Source organism: Lissotriton helveticus, chromosome 5_1 (genome assembly GCF_964261635.1).
Source record: "Lissotriton helveticus chromosome 5_1, aLisHel1.1, whole genome shotgun sequence".
Classification (NCBI taxonomy): domain Eukaryota; kingdom Metazoa; phylum Chordata; class Amphibia; order Caudata; family Salamandridae; genus Lissotriton; species Lissotriton helveticus.
This window is the reverse complement of record NC_136065.1, coordinates 210,045,039-210,068,726: the sequence shown is the minus strand read 5'-3', so window position 1 is coordinate 210,068,726 and position 23,688 is coordinate 210,045,039. Positions and strand designations below refer to the sequence as shown.

The following is a 23,688-nucleotide window of genomic DNA, read 5'->3' as shown; positions in this document are numbered from 1 at the left end:
CTTTGTTGTATTTGTGTATACCTCTACGGGAGGAAAATGTATACGCCTTTCATCTGTAGGCATTAGAGCGTTTTGCAGAAGAAAATGGTGCTTGTTTAAAACACAATTTTAATCACCCCTCTAACCTGGCAGCATTCTATTAGAGGAGAAACTCGGTGTAGGAAAGTACCCCTTTGCATGGTTTCCCCTCACTTTTTGCCTGATGTTGCTTTTTGACTAAGTGTGCCCTGGGTTCCTGCCAACCAGGTATCCAGGGCCTATTTTATTTCCCTAAAACTGTACTGTTGCACACCCAGTTGGCAACTTTCTGGCCACATGTAAGTCTATTGTAAAAAGTACCATGGTACCACGTGCCCTGTGACCAGGGAAGGCTTCTAAGAACTGCATCAATAGAAAGTTGTCTACAAGGGATTTATTTGGAAGAGTAGTGAAGAAAAAATTAGAAGCATTAGTCAGGCAGGTTAGTTGTGGAGACAATCTACCTCTATTGTATCCACGGGATAATAATGATTAAATCTCAATTAGATCAAAAAATTAGAGAAAGCATACAGAAAACCTATTCTTTAGAAACTGAATTTTATCAGATTTTAAATGTGGGGAAACATACAGAGAATTATCTCACAATAAACAGTTATAAACAGATCAAGCAAATCAATGGCACATCAGTTCATAATCTAGACATCAACTCCTATTAGATCAGCCAAGAGTAACTCAAGTCAAACATGAACCGAAGAGACTCTTTGGATCGATAAATTAATATTGGAGATGATGTGTTGGTCGACGTTTCGGTCTTGGTTGCAGACGTCAAAAGACCATCTTCAGGACAATTAATATGGTATGAGAAAAGCCCCTTCAAAAGATGATGACGTGTTGATTAAGAGGTGATTTGCTGCACGAGACAAGCAACCCACAGTATTCTATCTGTGTTCCAAGGATGCAAAAAGCTATCCCGGTGTGTGAATTCGTCGACAATTTCAGATAATACTTCAAATTCTATTTGATCGACGTTTAGACCAATACTGGTTCACGGGATAAGACGTATGTTACACGCACTTCCAGCGGCAAAGTGCGTGTACTTTGCCGCTGGAAGTGCGTGTAACATACGTCTTATGGATAGCTTTTTGCATCCTTGGAACACAGATAGAATACTTTGGGTTGCTTGTCTCGTGCAGCGAGTCACCTATTAATCAACCCAATAGAGAATAAGGTATTATCTACTTGTTCCTCTGTAAGCCTTTGGGGATCCCCTGGACTCTGTGCTTACTATACCTTTAAGGTATATTATATGCAGAGCGAGCTTCCTTCAGTAGGCTATATTTTTTTTCCCTCAGAGCAAGACTTCCCTGATTTAACATCAATGTCACTTTGTGCTAATCATTCTTTCTTTGGCTCTGATCTTGTACACACTTTCTATCCTCTGCTTTTCTTAAAATTAGGATGATGGTGGCTGGACTCCAATGATTTGGGCCACAGAATATAAGCATGTTGAACTGGTAAAGCTCCTGCTTGACCGAGGGGCCGATATTAACATCCGGGACAACGTAAGTAACACCAGTTTATCTTACGTTATGTCAAGTGCTCCTGTTAATATTTCTTGTAGGATGACCAAAAGTAAGAGTAATAACCTTATGAAATTGCAACTACTAACGCACACTGGTTTAATGCTTAGGTATATTGGCGCCACTCAGGAGAATAACACATGTATTTGTACATAAAACCACCTATTTGGAAGACCGTGCTCGTAAGGTGAGGAAAACCACCAACTTCCCCAAAATAGCGGCCAAAGCCAACAAAGTATACAAAGAAGTCCTCAGCACACGTCATAGGTGTATCAACAATTTGTTAAGTGCACGATGTAAGCACACATAATATACAAGTTATTTCAGTTCTTATTTTCTTTCGTCATTCTTTTGGTCTTGCTTCAGACAGCCAACATGTGTTTTGTCGCTTACAAAGGGAAATCGTCCCACGACTTTCTCAAGGCTATGTCCTTTTTGATAAAGAACTTTCTTTTGTGGTGATATTTCCAACCCACAAAGGGATTGAGTATCTTGAGCAACGTCAATAAGGCAGTCCATGTATCTGAGGGAACCTATTTTGTCCCCACATCTGGAGCATATGAGTCTGACTGTCTCGTCCTAAACGTCGCTCTCCGTGTAGTTCGAGTACGTGAACACGTGTGCTGAGGATTTCTTTGTATATCCTTATGAAATTGGCCTCATCAAACAGAATAGGATTGTTTATAGAGGATTCCGGTGCTCCTTTCTTTACAATGTGGCTCCAGTTCATACTCTCCTTGCCTGGAGGGTGTTTTTAAATCCGCTGTTTATAGGGGTATTTACTCAGATCTGATTGCAAAATCACTACTTAATAAAGAATTTTCTTGGTTCACTTCAGTACTGATGCAAAATGTGAGTGTTGTTGCAGTTGTTACACACAGTAATTAGGTTTCATGACCTGCTGTACATGAAAGAGTCCTCATTTTACAAAGCCCAATTCATTTAAGATTTCTTGTGTGCACTGTTATGCAATTGAAATGTCACATCTGATATAGTCTGAAGTCAATGTGCTTTATTCAAGCATGGATACTGATTTCAATTAAGGTTCAAATTTCCAAGGCACACCTTATAATAATGCAGCTTGGGGACCCTCTTGGCTGTACTGCCTCAGACTGTCTCTGGCCAAAATGTGTTCCCTCCTAAATTGTACATGGTCCCAAATGTTGCTTCTTTGTATAGGTGGTTGTAAAAAAAGAACTGGGTTATTACTCTTAAAATGTTGGTATGCTGGATATTCACTGCATTAAAGACACCTCATTATTTCCATGTATGTTCAGAGTCTATCTTGTAAATCATTCAGACTTTTCTGCTCCCTTCATAGTCCTAATGAAATAACAATCAAATTAGATTTTTATGTATGTTTGTTTTTCACTGTGGTAAGAAAAAAATGAAAAGTGCCTTTGAAATAAACTTGGCTTGCTACTTGTTTGAAGTTCGTGTAACTGCTATCCATACTTGTAAATACTTGGAAAACATATTAGGTGTCAGAACCTTTTAATTCTGTGTAACAAACATTTAATACTTAGTGGTAAATAGATTGACTTACCCTTTCTGAAGACTTAGAAAATCAGTATTTAATACAGCTGTTTTTCCTGCATTGTAAATTCTGTGAAAGTGTGGATCAGTGACTTGAAGCACTTGGGCAAGAAGGCCTGTGTGTCAGGCTACGGTTTGAGATACGGTGGATAGTTGAGAATAGCCAGTTGTTGCCAGGCATTAATGGCTTTAAATGCTGGCCAGTTAAAAAGCGAAATAAATCTTGATTCATTCTGTTTAATATCTTCGAAAGAGTCAATCTATATTATGTATTGCATACCTCATGGTTGCAATGCACTGCTATTTGAATTGCATGAAGACGTCCAAATTACAATCCAGTTTCTCAGAGACTTCATAAAGCAATGTATGTTAAAAAACTATTCCCTGCAATATGTCCGATCACTAACATATTCTGTGAAAAATGTCAAGTCTAGTGCTCTATGTAAAACATTGCTGACTAATTGTAGATATTTTCTTGTTCATGACGTCTTAAGTGTCATGCAAGCTTTTTGTTTAGGGTGCCTACATCTTCCAGTGGGCTCACAGGACGAGAAAACAAAGCATTCGGTCTGTTGCTGTCAGTTTTGTGACCCTGAAACTAGCCTCCACTTATGTTTATTCTGTGTTTCTTTTCCTGTAGGAGGAAAATATTTGTCTACATTGGGCAGCCTTTTCTGGTTCTGTTGAGATTGCTGAGATACTGTTAGCAGCCAAGTGTGATTTGCGTGCTGTCAATATTCATGGGGATTCACCACTTCATATTGCAGCTAGAGAGAATCGTTTTGAATGTGTACAGTAAGTATAGTCCATTATTTCATTATTCTTTCTTCTCAAATTTGTGTATCGGATTCCAAAAGTCTGCCAGATGAAAGGTCATCTGTAAATCCTGGCCTGTGCTGTATCTGTTTCAGTGCATTTTAATTACAGAGATAATATGTTGGTTGATAGCAGAACAAACATTTTTGTAATGAGGCAGATATACAGAAATTGGCAAAAGAACAAGCTTTCTTGGTACTTCTACTTTTGTTCTTCTCTTGGTTGTAACATAGGTGTAGGAAAGTAGGTTTCTGTTGCACCCCCCAACACCCCACACACACAAACACAAACACACTTTTTGCCTGGCTTTTGATGCAATTTTGACTGTAAACTACTGGGTCCCTGATAATTGATTTTCAGTGCCAGTTTTCTTTCCCTAAAACTTAACTCGTAAATGGTACCCCTTGTACCTAGAGCATTGGGACTGAAGAGGGTCCCCTAGGGACTCCTCAGCAAGGGCGTGCAAACTGCCACTGCAGCCTGCATACCTTGGTTCAGACCAAAATGGCAGTCGACATGGCACACTGCCTAAGTGCCAGGGAATCCATAGAGAGTAAAGCGGATGGAAACTCAACAACTCGATTTCCCCAGCACCATGTTAGCTTCACTGAACCTAGGAGTATTTGGTACCAAACAACTCCTCTTAATAAACCTACACTGATGCTAGTGTTGGATGTATTAAAACATGTACTCAGAGGGCCTCTCAAAGGTGCCCCCTAAAAACCTATAAATCCTTGTGTGGTCTCAGACTGGTTTTAGGCAGCTTGCCCCTACCAGACATGTTTCTGGACCCCTAGGTCGAGAGCCCATGCCCTCTGAGGCCAGAAACAAAGCCCATCCTGGGCAGATGTCACACCTCCTCCCCTAAGCTGAGCACAGTGCTTAAGAGGGAAGCTTCAAAGGCCTTTCCATCTTTATAATGCGACCCCAACCGTACGTCCCCTAGCAGAAGAACTTACCAGGGCCTCTGTGGGTTTTCCTTGATCAGTTTCCTGGCCCGAGCCTGCAGCCTTTTCAAAACGTATGTCCCCATTGAGTTAAATTGGGCGACCGACACTGTGTTCGCACTCTGCACCCGGCCGCCGCTGTGCCACTGAGAGTGTAAGTTTGGTGCTGCCGTGCTTACTTTACCCCAGGAGACCGAGCCCAGAAACCCTTTTACTCACCTGTGAGCAGTGCATCTTCGATCACCCCCAGTCTCCATTGGTTAACATTTGGTGCCCGCCCCCAAATTTGACCTCTGGACCCGTCCGGCCCTGTGCTGCTGGTGATACATTCTTGGTATAATTTGAACCCTGCCTGGTGTTGGCCTGAAACCCCGAAGACTAGATTTGTACTTGCCTTCAAACTGCATTCTTGTTTTTCCTCCCATAGGTTAACATTGCTGAAATGAAAAAGTGTCCCTTTTTAAAGTGCAAAGTATTTTTATTTAAAAACGTATTTTCCGTTTAACATACATCTTGGTCTTAAAATGAATCGTGAAAGAAGCTGATTTTTTAAAAATTGGTTGGATCTTCTTTTTGAGTTGTGTGTATAGCACTGTCACTGTGCATGGAAAATGTCTTACACTCCTCTGTTAGGCCTAAGGCTGCTCAACCACACTACCACAAGTAGAGCACTTCGGGTTTACATTAAGCCCTGTACACTTCTGGGGGAATCTCTGGACTCTTCACACGATCGACCTAGTTGTTGATATACCACATGAAGATCAAGCTTCCTACAGCAGGGCACTCTACTTGATACCCCCTTTACTTTGTGTTCTTATAGCAAGTACTTATCTGACATTTAAAATACAGTAATGCACTTGTGCTATGCATATGCTCTAGAAGGCCCTAAGCACCTTATTATTTGGTATGCTTAGTCGTCCAGTGGATGGTTTAACTTCAGCGTTATGAAACTGCATAGATTCTTTTAACTGATTCACATTGAAGAAATCTTAAAAGTGCTCATCTCCTTCATATTGTATAATACGGCAATTTATTTTTAAGCACTGCCAGAATCAGACATCGCTCCACAAGAAGGATAGTGAGGACTGTTGGCAAGAAATCTGCACTGTGTTAATGTGAATAATAGCATACATTTACCAGATATTAAACTAGGTGAACACTAATTTCAGCATAGAGAAGCGTGTTGCTAGGCAGCCCTTGAGAAATTTGTATAGTTGAAGATAGCCTATTACTTTTTCATGTGAGCTTATTAAATCTGCATTGCTGGAGAAGAGGAAAATATTTAACTGCAGCTAAAGGCCACCAACATTGGTAGATCTCTTACAAACACGTCATGCACCTTCTTTCTATGGTAGGTTTTAGGTACCTCTGAGATCAACTAATATATTTAAATTGAAACTAATTATTACAAACATCTGAGCCCATAAATGTTTGTAGAACTGCACTGAATTTTTTGTGTGCTTCAACTAGACACTGTGGCCCACAGGGCCTTTGGGCAACAGTTACTTTAATGTGACAGGCCTCATCATTTGGGTGGACTGACTTTGAAAGTAGCAACTTTATATACAACACACTTTTCTTTGGTCCTGGAAACCAACTTTATCTTAATCCCACTGGGATATCCATTATGTATCCCAGTCTTAAGCCGGTGCTAAATTTGGGGGCAAATCTCAGCAGTTTATTCTTGTATCTCTTTTAAGGAAACATTATCCCTTTTTGATGAGAACATTGGTCAAAAGGCTTATGTTATTTACAATACAGTGCCTAAAACAGTTAAACTCTGTGTGAGCCTCAATGGTGCACGCATTTTCTAATTTCCTTTGTTTAATGTAAGAATAGCCTGGCTCATGAATCTCACAATATGATAAATTTAATCTTCCTTAGGATGGTATGCCTCACGTAAGTAAGTCTGTATGCCTGTTCACTAGGTTTTGCTGTGCGAATGTCTGGGCAAATGTGTTTCTAGATCCTCCTTGTAATGAAACAGGCTTTTTTGCTGGTATACCCTCTACATTTTGCCCGCATTTTGACTACTGGTCCCTGGTGTAATGGTTCTCAAGTGCCCTGCTAAAGAGTCACATTTGCTTTGACTCTTAAAATGATGTATATTTAATTGGCTTGTCCTGAATTGGCATAATCCAACTTACTTGTAAGTCCCTAATATATGGTACATGAGGTACCCTGGGCCTGTAAGTTAGAGTGACACTTACTGTGCCTGGAAGGACAGTTTTAAACTGCTAACTCGACTTTGCCATTTAAGGTAACGGCAAGGCCGAAAACTCCCTTTTTAATGTAATTCAGTCACCCTTATGGCAGGCCTAACGAGCCCTAATGCAGGGTGCTGTATATGAGAAAGTGGAACATCGACTTTTACGTGTTCCAGCAGTAAAAACCCCTAAGTTGTCATTTTTACTGTGGAAAGGCTAGTAGCCCAGTTGGCAAGTGCTTAGTTACAGGCTGGCATTCCAGCATTGCTAACTTATGAATGAGACGTGGGGGTCTTGGCTTCGCAGAGCTGCAGAATGGCCGCTTTCTAGAGAGGCTCTGAAGGCCGGCTCATTGATCCTGCGACATTGACATCCTTAAAGCAGAATCCACTTCTGAAACACAATGGCAGCAACCTCCACATGTAAATGGCCACTCTGTGAAAGTTTGGCCGTTGGGAAGGAGACACCAAGCTAATTTGCAGACCCGACACACCGCGGCCTAGTGTGCGCTGCAAACATGGGCGCTGTGTGAATCCGCCACGATTGTAGAGGCTGGGCTCACCTGTGTTTTCCCCCGGTGCATCTTTGCTTGCTATAGCCCTGTGTGGGGGCAGGGCCGGCGCCGACTGCTGCCCACATGCTCTATATGACACCTGGCGACGGCCTGCGGTAAGCTGAATCCCAAGCGGCCACTTCTGTCTGCTACCGCGGCCGGTATCGGGGTGCGGGGGGGAGGGGTGGTAGAGGCTAAATAATCGATGATGGCACTGAACACCTCACCTGCGCAGGTGGCCTGTTTCCATGGGTGCACCGCTTTGCCCATAAGTGCTGTGCCATCAATAAAAGTTGGCCTTGTGTTCTAGGCTACGACTAGATGGGAGCATACCAGTCGCAAGATCATTGTGCTGGTGCATCAAGAAAAACTATGTCTCAATCAGTGGAACCCAGGACACAGCCGCTTTAGACAGCACACCGATCCACTGTTTGTCATTAAATGGGTAATTTCTGCAAAGCCCACGGCGTCCTCTGCTGCCTGCGCACCAACTGACACAATAGGGAACACTGACCCAAGGCAATATAAGCTCCCCTTCGATAGTAAGCGCCAAACTCGAACAACTGCTACAAGTTAGAAGACAGACACTGACCCTAGCGCCAAGGACTCTGGGGAAAATCGTGAGGAGGACTTGCGCACCATATTGCTGGACGTGCGCTCCAGCATAAAAAATATAGACCATAAAATCAACTCCCTCATCTCTAGCCTAGACAAAGTTAAAAAATATGTAGACACATGAAACCCGCTTAGGCACCCTGGAAAATAGGATCTCGGACATCCACGACTTCCAAGACGAATCCACGGAACAACTACTTCTAATGGAAAAACTTCTGGCGGTAATCAAAGGCAAAAACGAGGACTTAGAAGCGCGCTCGTGGCGCAAACAACCTCAGAATTCTTGGACTGCCTGAATCCACCGCTATCCCGAAATTGGAAACAACATATAAAATTTATTGTGTGAACTGGTTGGGCCTGTGCTGTCATCAGTCATGATAGTTGAGTGGGCCCACCGCTCATTGGGTCCTAGACCAGCAGTGGGCACTGCGCCACGCCCCATAACTGTGCGTCTTCTAAATTATAGAGATAGAGATACAATCCTCAGAGCCGCCAGGGACCAAAGCCCAATAAATCATCAGGGTAAATCCCTCTCCTTCTATCCAGATCACACCCCATTGGTGCAAGCCGCTCGTAGAGACTTCACACCGGTGAAGTGTATCCTACAAAAAGCCTCCATCCCTTACGCAATGCTCTACCTGGCCAAACTAAAAATCATGCACGAAGGGCAATCGCAGTACTTCACTGACGCCAAAGCAGCCCTGAAGTACACTAAACATATCTGCCTCCAAAAAGCCATCTCCTCGCAGCAAACTGAATAAGAACATAACTTGAGCGATAATGACTGATGTGATTAATATGATTCAGATGGACAGTTCATTAAGTTTTGTGTGTTATTTTATACTGTAGCATTTCTGGTTGCTGTACCAGTCGAGTCCATTGTTAGCTGACTCTTCCAGCAGTGTATCGGCCTAAGATCCACATTATGCGAATTCCTACTACTCTGATTCAGCTCGGCCACCCTGCAACCAGGCAGGTATTATGCTGGCGTCCCATGCCCCACTGCGAGATCTCCCTTGTATTTTCGTATTTAGGTTATCTGGGGAATAAAGGGTGGGTAATTCAACGCAACCTATTTGGGGAGTTGGTGTGGGAGGTGGACGGGTATGGGTGTTAAATGAATTTTCAGACAAAAAGACGTCAACTAGGTAGCCTACGCATACAGTAGACAGTAACTTGCTTTATTTAGCTGCTACTTTAAAATTGTACATGCACTTACAAGGTAACGTTAGCAGAATCCAATGTCCAATTTTTCACCAAATGTGTAACACACTATACAACTCCACAGCTACCTCATGAATGAGACCAAATTCCTTACCTGGAACATCAGAGGGCTCAATGATTTCAGCAAATGGAGATTAATGCATGCATACTTAATCAGGCACCACAGCGATGTTTGTTTCCTACAAGAGACTCACCTGCAGTGCGGAACCGACCCTAAATTACACAACAGATATTGGGGCGAGATACTCTCAGCTACAGACTCTAACTATGCAAGAGGAGTGTCTGTGCTGATAAGACATGGATTGGGCTTATCAACTTCTCATACACCAATCGACCCGGATGGTAGATATGTTATTTTAAAGGGTACACTAATGTCCACCCAGGTGACCCTAGTTGCCATATATATATATGATCCAAGTTTATTCCTTACCGTCTGGGCAAAGTTGCTGGCAATGGGAGGCGATACGGTCATTTGGGGCGGGGAATTCAACACTACCTTACAAAATGAAGTGGGCAGTTGGCGCACATCCAAGGGCATCTCAACAATTGAACTCCATCATACTAGATCATAGTTTTACAGATATTTGGCGCAGCAGGAATCCAGTAGCTAAGGGAGGGCACATGTATAACTTCGCATCAAAGCGCCTGGTCCAGACTGGACTATTGGCTTGTCACAGGTGACATAGCTTCCTGGACTGTAGATGTCGTGCACCTACCACACACCTTATCTGACCATGCCCCGGTAATACTGCGCTGGGTCATGCTACAGTCTCTGCCCCGTGCGTTCAGCTGGTGACTACCACCACAAGCCTTATCAGATGCAGCATTTAGGAAGGAAAGCAGAATTTAGCTCACCCAGTTCTTCTCCATAAGCGAAGGGTCGGTAGAGTCTCCCTCAACCGTATAGGAAGCCTTTAAGGCAGTTATAAGAGGTGCATGCATCGCCAAGCCATCAGGAGTTCTGAAATCCATAAGAGCAACCCTATTGAAGTTGGAGTATGACATTTGGACCACAGAACTGCTGTTCTATCAATCAGGGGCACCCACACACCTTGCAACCCTGCAGGGTAAAATCTCTTGAGTTCGGTAAGGAGGCGGACATAGAGACTCGCTTCCTGGGGAAGAACGCTAAAGCATGCAGCTATGGAGAAGGCGATAGGCCGGGTAAGGTCCTCGCAAACACACTTAAACAACACACATCCTCGACGTTTATAGTTGAACTACTAGATGATGACTCGACTCCTATCATAGGACAACAAGCAACTCACGCAGACCTCACCAGCTTCTACTCCTTATTATACTCAGCCATGCAGAGCGCCCCTCACCCAGAGCTGCTGACATATTTAGACTCCATTGAACTGCTCTGGCTCAGCGAGGCCCACAGGGACTATCTGGACGAGCCTTTCTCAGCGCAAGACTTAGTACAGGTTATAGGTAGCTTACCAGGTGAGAAGGCCCCAGGGCTAGATGGGTTGATGACTTCGTTTCATAAGACCTATGCGGAAGAGCTTGCACCAGACTGCTAGCAGTATATCAAGAATCTTAGATCGCTGCTCCGTGCCACCCACAATGAGAGAAACTGTGATTATCTCCCTCCTAAAGCCAGACAAGGCTGCCAACCTCTGTGATTCACACCGACCACTTTCTCTAATCAACGTAGAAGTTAAAATTCTTGCCAAACTAATTGCTAATAGACTACAGCCGCTCCGACCGCTTATAGCCAGGCCAGATCAGTCTGGTTTCATTCCAGGAAGATCGACAGCCCATAACCTACGTACCTTCTTCGCTGCTGTCCACCAGATTGATCCTCAGCTGCCAACCATCGCTGCATTCCTCGACGCTACCAAAGCGTTCGACTCCCTTGAATGGCCATTCTTGTTTACTATACTGCCCAGACTAGGATTCAGCCCCAATTTCATCAAGCTTATTAGTCTGCTCTATACTGAGCCCACAGCTCGTTTAAGAGCAAACGGCCTGCTGTCGGAGCCATTCCCTATAACATTTGGAACCAGAAAGGGATGCCCACTCTAGCCGCTGCTATTCGCAGTGGCGACGGAGCCTCTTTCTGCCAGAATACATCAACACCACACTTTTCAAGGGCTACACCGATGACATTACATTGTACGTCCGAAAACAGTTGAAAATTTAAATCTGGTGTTGTGGGAAGTGCTCCAATTTGGTGGAATGTCCAGCATAAACATCAACTGGTCTAAATCGACACTCCTGCCCTTAACTGACGCCCCACTGTAGAAAAGTTGTTTTTTTCCAGACTACTGATGCACTTTGACTTGATGTTCCCTGGGTCCCTCCCAATCGCGTTTCCTGGGCCTGTGTTCTTTCCCCAAAAGTTCCCCGATAGGCATCTCTAGCCACAGATCAGCCCCTGGTAAATGGTACCACTGGTACCCAGAGCACTGTGACCAGGGAAGACCTCTAAGGGCTGCAGCACTTATTGTGCCACCCTTAGAGGCCCTTTACCTCTATACACACACACACACACACACACACACACACACACACTGCCTTTGCAGGCTGTGTGTTTAGGTGCAGAACAAAGTGAAGAGTCAAAATGGCACTCATCCCTGTGTGCCATGCCTACAACTCACTCCCCTGGCATAGGTCAGCCACACCTCTAGCTGGGTGCACTATCCCAGTGGTGAGGGTACAGATGCATGAGCCCTGTACCCCTACAGTGTCTAAGTACATTATCTGAAAGAAACAGGTTAGTATTAGATTCCTTACCTTAGAATATCCCCAGGCGTCAGTCTGGATCCGGAAACTTTTGCGTAGCAGTACCCCTGCGCGTCGGTAGGCGTCGTCTGCAGGCGTCCCCTGCGGCTCCGTCGTCGGCGTCGTGCGCCGTGATGACGTCGCTGGAGTATATAGACGCCGCCTCCGCGCGCTGACGTCAGTTCTTCTTTTTTCCGCGCCAGTTAGCGCAGATCCGAAGAGCAGTACTCCGGTCTTTTGACCAAGTTTTTGATTAATTCCTAATTCTTCTACGGTGCCGGTAGGATGCCCGGTTTCAAGAGTTGCGACGGGTGCGACCGCCTGATGTCGGTCACCGACCACCATCGACTCTGCCTCCGGTGTCTGGGCGCGGACCACGACGTGGAGTCCTGCGTCGACTGCCGGGCCTTGACTAGCAAAGCTAGACGGGAGCGGTCCCGCAAGCTGCTCGAGCTCCGAGTGTCGGCCCCGCGTCGAGAGCGGTCCCGGTCCGGTCGGAGGTCGAGGGAGCGATCGCGGAGCCGCCATCAGCGCTCCGGGAGTCGCCGCCATTCCTCCGGTTCGTCAGGTAAGCGTCACAAGAAGTCGGGGCATCGTCATCGTACCCCCGACTCCCCCCGACGCCCGCGTGATGCGGCCGGGGGTTCGGGTGGCCGCGGCCCCGCGTGGGTCGCCGACACCGTCGGCCCCATACCCGTCGGTCCCTGGGGAAGGCGCGTCGCGCGAGGAGATTGAGGAGTTCCTCATGGCTATGAGGGCGATATCTCCTCCGGCGGGGCCTACGGCGCCTACGGGCCCGTCGGTCCCGTCTGGGGGCCCGAGCGGTTCGGGTGCTCCTGCCCCGACGCCGCCGGCGGCTCCGGCCCCGGCGCCGCTGGGTCCCTCAGGTTCGTCGCCAGCTGGTCTACCGGCCTCTCCGGCGCCGATTCCATTGGGCCAACCCGTGGTGCCGCCCCCGCGCGACGCCGTGGCTCCGCCGTCGGTTCCGGCCGGCGTCGGGTCCCCGGCGGCGCCACCCCCATTCCCTCTCTGACTCCTGACGCGGAGTCGGACCGGCATCGTCCGACGCCGAGTCCGGCGCCGTTGGGGCCCATTGGCTCCGAGGAGCCAGTCTATATCGTCGACCCAGACTACGGCGATGAGGACGAGTATGGAGAGGGTTGGGAGGGGTCTGAAGACCCTTTATCCCGTGCCTGCCAGTATGACGTGGACTGGGTAGGTGACTTGGGTGATGCCAGTGGTCTGGACGAGTCGCCCAACCCTGGGTTTGTCTCGCCTTCCCCTGTGGCGTCAGAGGCGGGGGCTGCCTATTCGGTGGTCCTGATGAGGGCTGCCAAGGCCTTGCGCCTTGAGCTCCCCGTCGCTAAGGTCAAACCTAACATTCTGACCGAAGTGTTTAAACCTCAGTCATGCCCTCAGGAGCCTCTGCTGCCGTTTAATGAGGCCCTGACGGATGTCCTTTTGGGCACCTGGTCCAGGCCCGCTTCCGGTGCACCGGTTGACCGGAACGTTGCCAGGCGTCACCGTCCGTGCTCGGACGATCCTGCCTTCCTCTCCACCCATCCCTCCCCGGAGAGTCTGGTGATCCAGGCCTCCACTTCACAGTCCGCATTCCCATTGGCCCCGCCCGATCGGGAGTCAAAGCGGTATGACCAATTTGGCAAAAAGGTATTTTCCTCTTTGAGCGCTGGACTGCGGTCTTGTAATACCGCGTGCCTTTTGGGCCGCTACACCCACTCCCTATGGGATACGGTCGCGGAGTGTTTGCCGCAATGCCCGCAGGAAGTGCGGGACAAGCTCAACCAGGCTTTGGTTGAAGGCCGGGACGCGGCGAGGTACTCGATCAGGTGTGGTGTTGACACGACCGACTCGCTGGGACGGGCTATGTCCACGACGGTGGCGATTCGTCGCCATGCGTGGCTGAGATCTGCCAACTTCTCGCCGGACGTCCAGAATGCCCTCATGGACATGCCATTTGATGGCAGTCGCCTGTTCGGTGACAAGGCGGACAACGCGCTGGAGCGCTTCAAGGACTCCAGGGTCACGGCCAAGTCCTTGGGTCTTTCGACCCAGCGCCAGCAGACGGGTTCGTTTCGCCCCTTTCGTGGCCAAGGAAGGGGCGGTCCCACACGTGCTGCCAGCCACGCGCCGCAGAACGCTCCCCAGCGCGGTGGCGGCCGTGGATTCCGCCGTGGTGGCGGTAGAGGGCAGCGGCGAGGTCAGTCCACACCTCCCCCCGCTGCAGCCTCCAAATCTTCCTAGTCCGAGCTTTCGGGCTCACGTGACGCCAGTGGGTGGCAGGGTTCGCCATCACCACTCCCGCTGGCGCGCGATTACATCGGACAGGTGGGTGCTGCAGCTCGTCCGAAGGGGCTACTCCCTCCCCTTCGAGTCCACTCCTCCAGCCATGCCACCGCAGAACCACCGTGTGTCGGGGGACCACTTGACACTTCTGCAGGAGGAAGTTACGGCCCTCTTGGCCAAGGGGGCCATCGAGCGCGTTCCTGGGCCAGAAGTAGGGTGTGGTTGCTACTCACACTACTTTCTGGTGCCCAAGAAGGACAAAGGAGGCCTCCGTCCTATCTTGGACCTAAGGGACGTCAACGGCTTCCTCCGGAAGGAGAAGTTCAAGATGTTGACTTTGGCTCAGGTCTTGGCGGCTCTAGACCCACAAGACTGGATGGTAGCGTTGGACTTGCAGGATGCGTATTTTCACATCCCCGTCCTGCCGGCCCACCGGCGTTACCTGCGGTTCACGGTAGGCCAGGAGCACTTTCAGTTTATCGTGCTCCCATTCGGCCTTACCAGCGCCCCACGGGTGTTCACGAAAGTGATGGCGGTGGTCGCAGCTCATCTGCGCCGGTTAGGGGTTTCAGTCTTCCCCTACCTCGACGACTGGTTGTTGAAGGCGGGCTCGCCCCAAACAGTCGTCCACCACCTTCAGATGACGGCAGACCTCCTGCACGAGCTGGGGTTTTCCATCAATGTGCCGAAATCACACCTGTGTCCCTCTCAAAAGCTCCTTTTCATCGGAGCGGTTCTCGACTCGGCGCAGTTTCGGGTTTATCCTCCGGAACGGCGGGTTCGGGATATTCAGGCTCTGATTCCCATCTTTCAGCCGTTATCCCGGGTTTCGGTCATGTTGACGCTACGGCTTCTGGGGCTGATGGCCTCCTGCATCCTACTGGTGCATCACGCCAGGTGGCGGATGCGGGCTCTGCAGTGGGACCTGAAGTTTCAGTGGGCCCAGCATCAGGGCAACCTATCCGACCATGTCCTGATCTCGGAGGGCACTGCGAGACAGTTGCAGTGGTGGCTTACGGACCGCGATTGGGTCAGAGGCAGATCCCTCTCCCTTCCCCAACTGGAGCACGTGGTTGTGACGGACGCGTCCCTCCAGGGCTGGGGTGGCCACTTGGGAGAGGCGGAGATCAGAGGCATCTGGTCTCCGGCGGAGTCCCGGCTCCATATCAACCTGTTGGAGCTGCGGGCGATTCGCCTAGCACTGAAGGCATTCCTCCCCTTTGTCCACGGGAGTGTAGTGCAGGTGTTCACGGACAACACCACCGCCATGTGGTACTGCAACAAACAAGGCGGAGTGGGGTCGTGGACCCTTTGCCAGGAGGCTCTGCGCCTCTGGCAATGGCTGGAACGTCAGGGTGTGACTCTGACGGTTCAACACCTGGCAGGTTCTCTGAACGCCAGGGCGGACGAACTCAGCCGTCGGTGCTCGGTGGATCACGAATGGCGTCTGAACTCGGACGTGGCGAACGGCCTCTTTCAGCAATGGGGAGAGCCGTGGTTAGATCTATTCGCCACAGAAGAGAACGCGCAATGTCATCAGTTCTGCGCGTTGGAGTTTCCAAGACGGCACTCGCTCGGCGACGCCTTTCGGCGCGAGTGGAGCTGCGGTCTGTTGTACGCCTTTCCGCCTATACCACTTCTGCCCAGAGTGCTGAAGAAGATCAGGCGCGACCGGGCCCAAGTTATCCTTGTGGCTCCGGACTGAGCTCGAAGATACTGGTATCCCGAGCTACTCAGCATGTCAGTCAGTCCCTCGATCCGCCTGCCCCTTCAGGAGGACCTTCTGTCGCAGCAGCAGGGGACGGTCCTCCACCCGAACCTGTCCAGCCTCCACCTCCATGCGTGGAGATTGAGCGGCGACAGTTGAGGCCATTCGACTTGCCTCCTGAAGTCTGTGATGTGATTCTGGCAGCCAGGCGTCCCTCCACAAAGTCGGTATACGCCTGCCGGTGGAACAGATTTGTGGCATGGTGCACAGCAAAGGCTGTGGATCCCCTTTCTGCCCCTCTTTCCGAGGTTCTCCTCTTCCTTCTTTCTCTTGCCCAGCAGGGCTCTGCTCTGGGCACTATCAAGGGCTACCTTTCTGCCCTTTCCGCCTTCTTAAGGCTACCTGATCAGCCATCTTTATTCAAGTCCCCTATTGTACTGAGGTTCTTGAAAGGCATCACGCACATGTACCCACCTGTTCCGTTCGTGATGCCTCAGTGGGACTTGAATCTGGTTCTGACATTCTTGATGTGTGCTCTCTTTGAGCCGCTTCATTCCTGTCCTCTCCGTCTTCTCACTTTAAAGACGGCCTTCCTGGTTGCCATCACCTCTGCCAGGAGAGTGAGTGAGCTCCAGGCTCTTTCTGTTAAACCTCCTTTCTTGTCCGTCCATCCTGACAAGGTGGTTCTTAGGACTAGGCCTTCTTTCCTGCCCAAAGTAGTTTCTGCTTTTCACATCGGGCAGTCCATCACCTTACCCTCCTTCTTCCCGCCTCCGCATCCTTCAAAGGATGAAGAGCGGCTCCATCGTCTGGACCCAAAACGTGCGCTTTCATTTTATATGGATCGCACACGCCAGTTCCGGGTGGATGACCAACTGTTTGTTGGCTACGTGGGTGAGAAGAAGGGAAGGGCGGTACAGAAACTGACCATCTCTCGGTGGGTCGTCCTGTGCATCAAAGCATGCTACTCTTTGGCTCGGAAGGAGCCTCCTGTTGGGCTGAGGGCCCATTCCACTCGGGCCACGGCGGCTACTACTGCCCTGGGCCGGGGAGTCCCTTTGCAGGACATTTGCCAGGCGGCTACGTGGGCCTCGCTGCACACCTTTGCGAGGCACTACTGCCTGGACAGTCAAGTCCGGAGGGATGGCTTCTTTGGCCGTTCGGTCCTCCAGGACTTTCTGGTGTAGGTTTGTATTGGTTCGCAGACCCACCACCGGGGTTGGTATTGCTGGGGTATCTATTCTAAGGTAAGGAATCTAATACTAACCTGTTTCTTTCAGATGAACAAGTTACTTAACTTCGGTAACGATATATCTGTAAGAAACAGTAGTTAGTATTAGATTCCTTACCGCCCCACCCATCCTCCCCGTTCTGCGAACTGATACCTAGGGTTAAGGACATCCCTTTCAGGGCCCTAGTTTCAAATGGCACCAGTGTTGGTTCTCGCATGGCTCTGCGTGTTCTGGCGCGGAAAAGCTGTGTGCAAAGAACTGACGTCAGCGCGCGGAGGCGGCGTCTATATACTCCAGCGACGTCATCACGGCGCACGACGCCGACGACGGACGTGGAGCCGCAGGGGACGCCTGCAGACGACGCCTACCGACGCGCAGGGGTACTGCTACGCAAAAGTTTCCGGATCCAGACTGACGCCTGGGGATATTCTAAGGTAAGGAATCTAATACTAACTACTGTTTCTTACAGATATATCGTTACCGAAGGTAAGTAACTTGTTCTTTAGGCATTGCAAGTGCAGTGCTGCCATAAAGAGTATAAGGTGCTGGGAGCTTCTCATTACGAACTCCACTGTGTGGGAGAGTAGGACCTGCTTACTATGGCTACCCCCACTTTCTGATGGTGTTTCACTGTTTTTCGACTTTGTCTGGCTGGGGTCCTGCTATTCAGGACCCCAGCCTAGCTGCTTCCTCTGTAAATTGATTGCATGTACTTTAGGTGCACTCCAGATTGGTTACTGGGTTACCCTTGTGAGTCCCTACTATACGGTACCTTAGGTACTAAGAGCATAGGTACCCCAGAGGCCTACCAGGGGCTGAAGCATATATTATGCCACCCATGGGAAGCCTTCCAAAATGGAACCACAGGTCTGCTACTGCGGCCTGGGTAAGGTGGTGCATGCACCCCTTTCTAAGATATAGGTTACCTATATCTACCTTTAATCACCGACACATATAAACCTATAAGTCACTCCTATGGCAGGCCTTATGAATCCTGAATGCAGAGAGCTTGGTTTTGTGTGAGGGTTCCCATGCATGAGCAGGACCCTTCTGCAGCTTTCGGAATCTATTCTCTGATGCTGTTCTGTGATGCAGCCAGACCATATACTCTTAAGTGCATTATAACCTCGACGTAAATGCTAACTTTGTAATAGCTGCATGGAAACATGTTGTGTTTGGTGTCAAACGCTTTGGAATCCTACCCCCGCCACTCCTGGTGGCAGAGGTAGATTCCATCCTTCTAGAGGGAGAAGACATGTACATACTTACTTAACCGGTAATAGTTTAAAAGAGCCCTGGCATCATAAAATGGATGCCACAGACACAGGTCTGACCACCTGCTGCTGGACTAAACTCCGGCAGGGGAGGCCTGGACAATAGGTTTCCTGTCACACCACCTCCCAGACAGGCTTCTATTTCGACTAGAAGACAGAAGAATCTCCCTTGGGAGTCAAGGAGTGACTCCCCTGTTCAAACAGGCACCAAAGAAGCATCTTGCCGGTCTGCATTTACACGGACTTCCAGACTGGTCAGAGGCCGACACGAGATCCCAGCAAAGCTGAGACCCGCAGCCCTCACGAGTGAGGTGGGACCGGAACTTCTAGACACCGTGCACATTTGCAAGTGCATCGACTTCCCTAGCTTTCCTGAAGTTGTGCATTGGGCTACTTGTTGTCCAAGCCCCGAGCACCATTTGCACCGAAGATTGTGGGCCTACACTCCACGAGAGTTCCGTGGGCCCGCTTCTTGCATTTCTGCTTGAGGCTCCTTCGCAATCCCTGGTTCGTCGACTGGTGGGTCCCCACAAAGGTAACTTTTGTTTCTTGGGCTTTCCTGGACATGCTCTGACTCCCCTCCAAAAGGGTGAGTCCGTCAGCCTTGCTGGTCTGCACCGAAGCCAATCTTTGCTTTCTGCGTGGGTTGCTGTTGCCTAGGCTTGTTGGGTCCAATCCGGATACCGACACCACAGCACTCGACATCCTTCGTGGGACAGCAAGAATTCAGCTTCTGGTCCTCGTGGTTGAAGAGTCAAGCTTCACATTCTGCACCTGAAATCACCCGACATCGGTGGGCATATTCTCATCGCCTTCCTGGTCACTGGCAAGTGACCCAGACTCTGGCCTCTCTGCTTTCAGGTTCTTCAGGTCTCCGATCCACCCTTGGATCCATCCGGACACTTTCCACTTGGTCGCCTGCAGCATTTTTTAGCAGCTCGCCATAGAAAACGACGACGAAACCCGACACGAAAAGACACCTATGCACCTGGCTTCCCTAGGTGAGGTAACTAGAGTACTCCAGTGCTCCTGTGGGTATTGACTCTAGAACTGCCTACTTCTAAAGTGGTTTGGTCCAAGTCCACTTCTAAGTGTCCCTAATCTTTAAAAATCTAATTGCAATTTTCTCCATAGAAGTCAATAGTGATTCGCGGCTGTGTTTAGACACTGCGCGCGTCCCCCGTGGGTCTCCTGTGTCACTACCTTGGGTGGTTCCTGGTTGCCCCAGCGGTTCTACAGGCTCTAGGCTTGGTCTCTATGTCTATCGTGGTTCTTATACCACTTTCTTAGTATATGGTTTGGTACGCCCCTAGAGCTAACCATATATAGTGCTAATTTAATGTGTGCTAAATAAGTTTACTGTATGTACTTTTGCTTCTAGCCTCATAAAGAGACTAGAGGGATGAGTTTAGAATAAATACATATAATACATATACTATATATATCTGTGTATATGTATATATGTGTATATATATATATATGTGTGTGTGTGTATGTGTATATGTATATATATATATATACATACATACATACATACATACATACATACATACCTGGTGTTGTTCTCCTTTCATTTGGCCATTCATGAGATTATAGACTGGTAAAACAAGCTGCTTACATCCCCTCAAGGCTTAGCTTGAAGGTCAAGGCTTAACTTGAAGGCTGCTCTCCACAGCTACCACTAGGATAGCTTTCTATATAGGTTGTCTTTAAACCTACCATCAGTAAGGGTCGTTTGGCCCGGTCAAGGTGCCCACTAGAATAGTCGACAGCATATGCCAGGCCAATGTCTCACACACAGCACCATAATGGCTACACTGAAAACGGAGAAGTTTGGTATCAAACTTCTCAGCACATTAAACCCACACTTATGCCAGTGTGAGATTTAATGAAAAATGCACAGCGGGCATCTTAGAGATGCCCCCTGCAAATAGACCAGCCTCTGGTGGGTTCCCTGACTGGTACACACCAGCCTGCCACAACAAGACATGTTTCTGGACCCCTAGGGTGGAAGCCTTTGTTCCCTGAGCCCAGAAACAAAGCCTTTCCTGGGCGGAGGTGTTCACATCTTCCAGGAAGAGCCATCTGTGGCAGGGGAGCTTCAATGGCCCGGCAGCCTTTGTAATGCGACCCCCAGTCTCCTGCTATCAGGAGCAGCCCCCCTTCCTGTCTCCCCTCCTTTTCGGCGAGAAAAACTAGCCAGCCCAGAAGGTGTGCCCACCTCTGCCAACCCCACCTCTCAGGTGGGGGAGGCGAGGTGAAGCCCACTCTTCAGTGTCAGCCATCTTGCAGATGGCATGCACTCCCAAATCAGGATTAGGGATTGTGCTTACTCCCCCACGTGGGGTGAGCACACAAAGGGTGTAGTCACCCTAAGGTCAGTAGCCCATTGGCTACTGACCCCAAGACCCCTAAACGCCCCTTAAACACAGTATTTAGGGGACAGCCCTGAACGAAGAAGGCTGATTCCTGCAACCTAAGAAGAAAAAAAGGACGAAAGAAGACTCCCATCAGAGGAGACTGCAGAAAACAAACTGACTTGTCCCCAGCCCTACCGGCCCGTCTGCAGTTTCCGGAGATCGTGCCCCAAAAATCATCTCGTCCTGCAGCCAGCGACCTCCAGACTCCCTGGGAGGACTGACTGCCTTCAACAAAGACAGGATCTCCTGTGAACAGCAGCCCTGTTCAACTCTGAGCCTGCTGGGGAGAAAGAAACCTGCCGCCTGGAACTGCACCTGTCGCCTACGACCTGAGTTGGAGTGACCCACAGGTCCCAGCAAGAGCCCCCATCGCTTTAGAGTCTGAATCCACCGTGGGTTGACCCCTCCAGGACTCCCCGACGACGCCTGCAGCCTCTGCACGAATCCACCCACAAAAGACACCCCTGCATCCAGCCGCCCTTGAGAAAAGAGCCCGAGGTGCACCTACGTCCCCGAGCCCTCCTACTTACCTGCCCAGCTGTTGGTTCCTCCCGTAAGTCTTCCTGGACCAAGCTTGCAGGGAAAAACCAAATCTCAAAATCCCTATTGAAAACAGGGCACCCAACGCCAAACCACCCTGCATCCAGCCGCCCCTGCACCGATGCAGGTGCACTTTGTAAGCTAACCAGGACCCCCGTTTGCCCTGAGCCTAACACCAGGAGCTTGGCTCTCACAACCCAGTGGCCTGCTTGCCAGCAGCCACCAACCGGAGGCCCCCTATCCCCTATTGGATAACACTGGGCCTCAGCACCCAGCGGCCCTGGTGCAGCTGAGGGTGTAACAAGAGTGCATCCTTGACCCTGGGGGGAGCCCTTGTTCTAACCCCAGAAGCTCAACCCCAAAGACCGATTACTTACCTGGTAACAGTTCTCTTCATTTCTCTCCATAGGAATCCATTGACTGTTTTTCTCTGAAAAATGTTCTAAGTGTGGAGTTGATTTGTATGGAAACCTGAAAAATAACAATTGTGCAAAACTAACTTTACTTACCCTTTCTCTAGGATATTTCCTAGTGTGATAGCTAGGCATATCCCACTGAGTAGAAAAAATCACTTAAAAAGTAATCTGAAAGGTAACTTAAAAATAATCTTTACAATAATTGCAATACCTTGACTTACCTGTATTTCAAATAACTGCCTGTGAACTTGCATTCGCTTATAAACACTGCATAATATTTTGCAAAACATTTATGTTCGAGGCATGTGGGCTGCTGAATTGATATCTATGCATAGATCGCCGCCTAGTGTTGGGTCCGGATGATTGCACATTGTTGTCCTGGAAGAGTCTTCGAAGTATCACGAGATAGGTGGCTCCTCCCTGGACTACAGTGCGCATGGGCATCCCCTCCATGCTCAGATTGTTTTTTTCCGCCATTGGGTTCGGATGTACTTCTTAACTCCCGTTCGGAATCTGTTATAGTTACTCTTTATCGAGGCCAAAAGGCCTTAGGGGCGTCGGTATTGTCTTTCGTTCGGTGCTTTCAGCTTTTCCGTCCTTTTCAGTCGACTTCGGAAGACATTTAGTCTTCGGCGCCTAAGGCCTGTTGACGATCGACGATGGAACGGAGCCCGTTCAAGCGATGCCCCTTCTGTAACTCAAAATACCCCCATATCGACGTGCACCCGGTGTGCAACCAATGTCTCTCACCAGACCACGACAAGGCCAGCTGTATGGCCTGTTCGAAGTTCAGGTCGAAGAAGACTACGCCTTCGGCGCGCTGCTCGACAATCGGCGCGTGAATCGGCGCCAGACCCGGAAAACATCTTCGGGGGTGACGACAGCGCAGATGTGCAAGAGGACGACCCGGAACATTCGGACCAAGCATCGGAGCATGACTCCAACGAGGACGAGGAACAACTCTATGTCCAAGATGAAGACATCATCGAGGTAGGAGACGACGCACTACCCCTCGGGGCTGTCGACGACGACTCAAGCGAGGAGCTAGGCCCAACCTCAGTAGCGGGGCCTCATACAGACTCTTCCACGGCTCAGGTCGAGGCATCGCCGGAAGGCCTTAGCCAAGATCTACAACCCCGTTCTATAGTCCCGCTTCAAGGCCCGACTAAGGTCATTTTGAAAGAGCCATCGGTCCAAAGACCACTTTTGCTGGAGAAAACGAAACAGAAAGCAAAAGACCCAAAATCGAAACCAAAACTGTTGGACACAGCCTTCGGCTCGAAGACTTCGGAGCCATCCAAGTCAACTAGGGTGCTCCACCCCTCGGAGTCGACAGGGGGTGTCGACCCGAAGATCGGAGCGACGAAACCTGTGTCTGCCGTTAAACACGTCACACTCACGTCGGCGTCGACGTCGAAGCCCACCTCCAAAGATGGCGACCCTTCGACAGCGCTCATGCAAAAAAGGCCGTCGAGCCGAAAGTCCAGAAGCCACAACTGGTCAAATCCTTCGAACCGAGGACAACCAGCAGCTCAAAGGCCCAGGCCTCGGACACCGGCACCAGCGTCCCCGCTCCGCGGCAACGCATCGAGTCGACAATGTTGCAC

General features: G+C 49.4%; 1 protein-coding gene across 10 annotated transcripts in view; it reads left to right on the top strand.

The window, feature by feature from the left end:
• Window positions 1-23,688, top strand: part of EHMT1 (euchromatic histone lysine methyltransferase 1) — a 984,283-nt gene that overhangs the window by 709,611 nt on the left and 250,984 nt on the right. For all 10 annotated transcript variants that reach the window (XM_078642016.1, XM_078642018.1, XM_078642009.1 and 7 more), the window contains 2 exons: window positions 1,437-1,541; window positions 3,736-3,890. In XM_078642016.1, coding sequence (XP_078498142.1) covers window positions 1,437-1,541; window positions 3,736-3,890 — 260 coding nt within the window. The remainder of the gene's footprint in view (window positions 1-1,436; window positions 1,542-3,735; window positions 3,891-23,688) is intronic.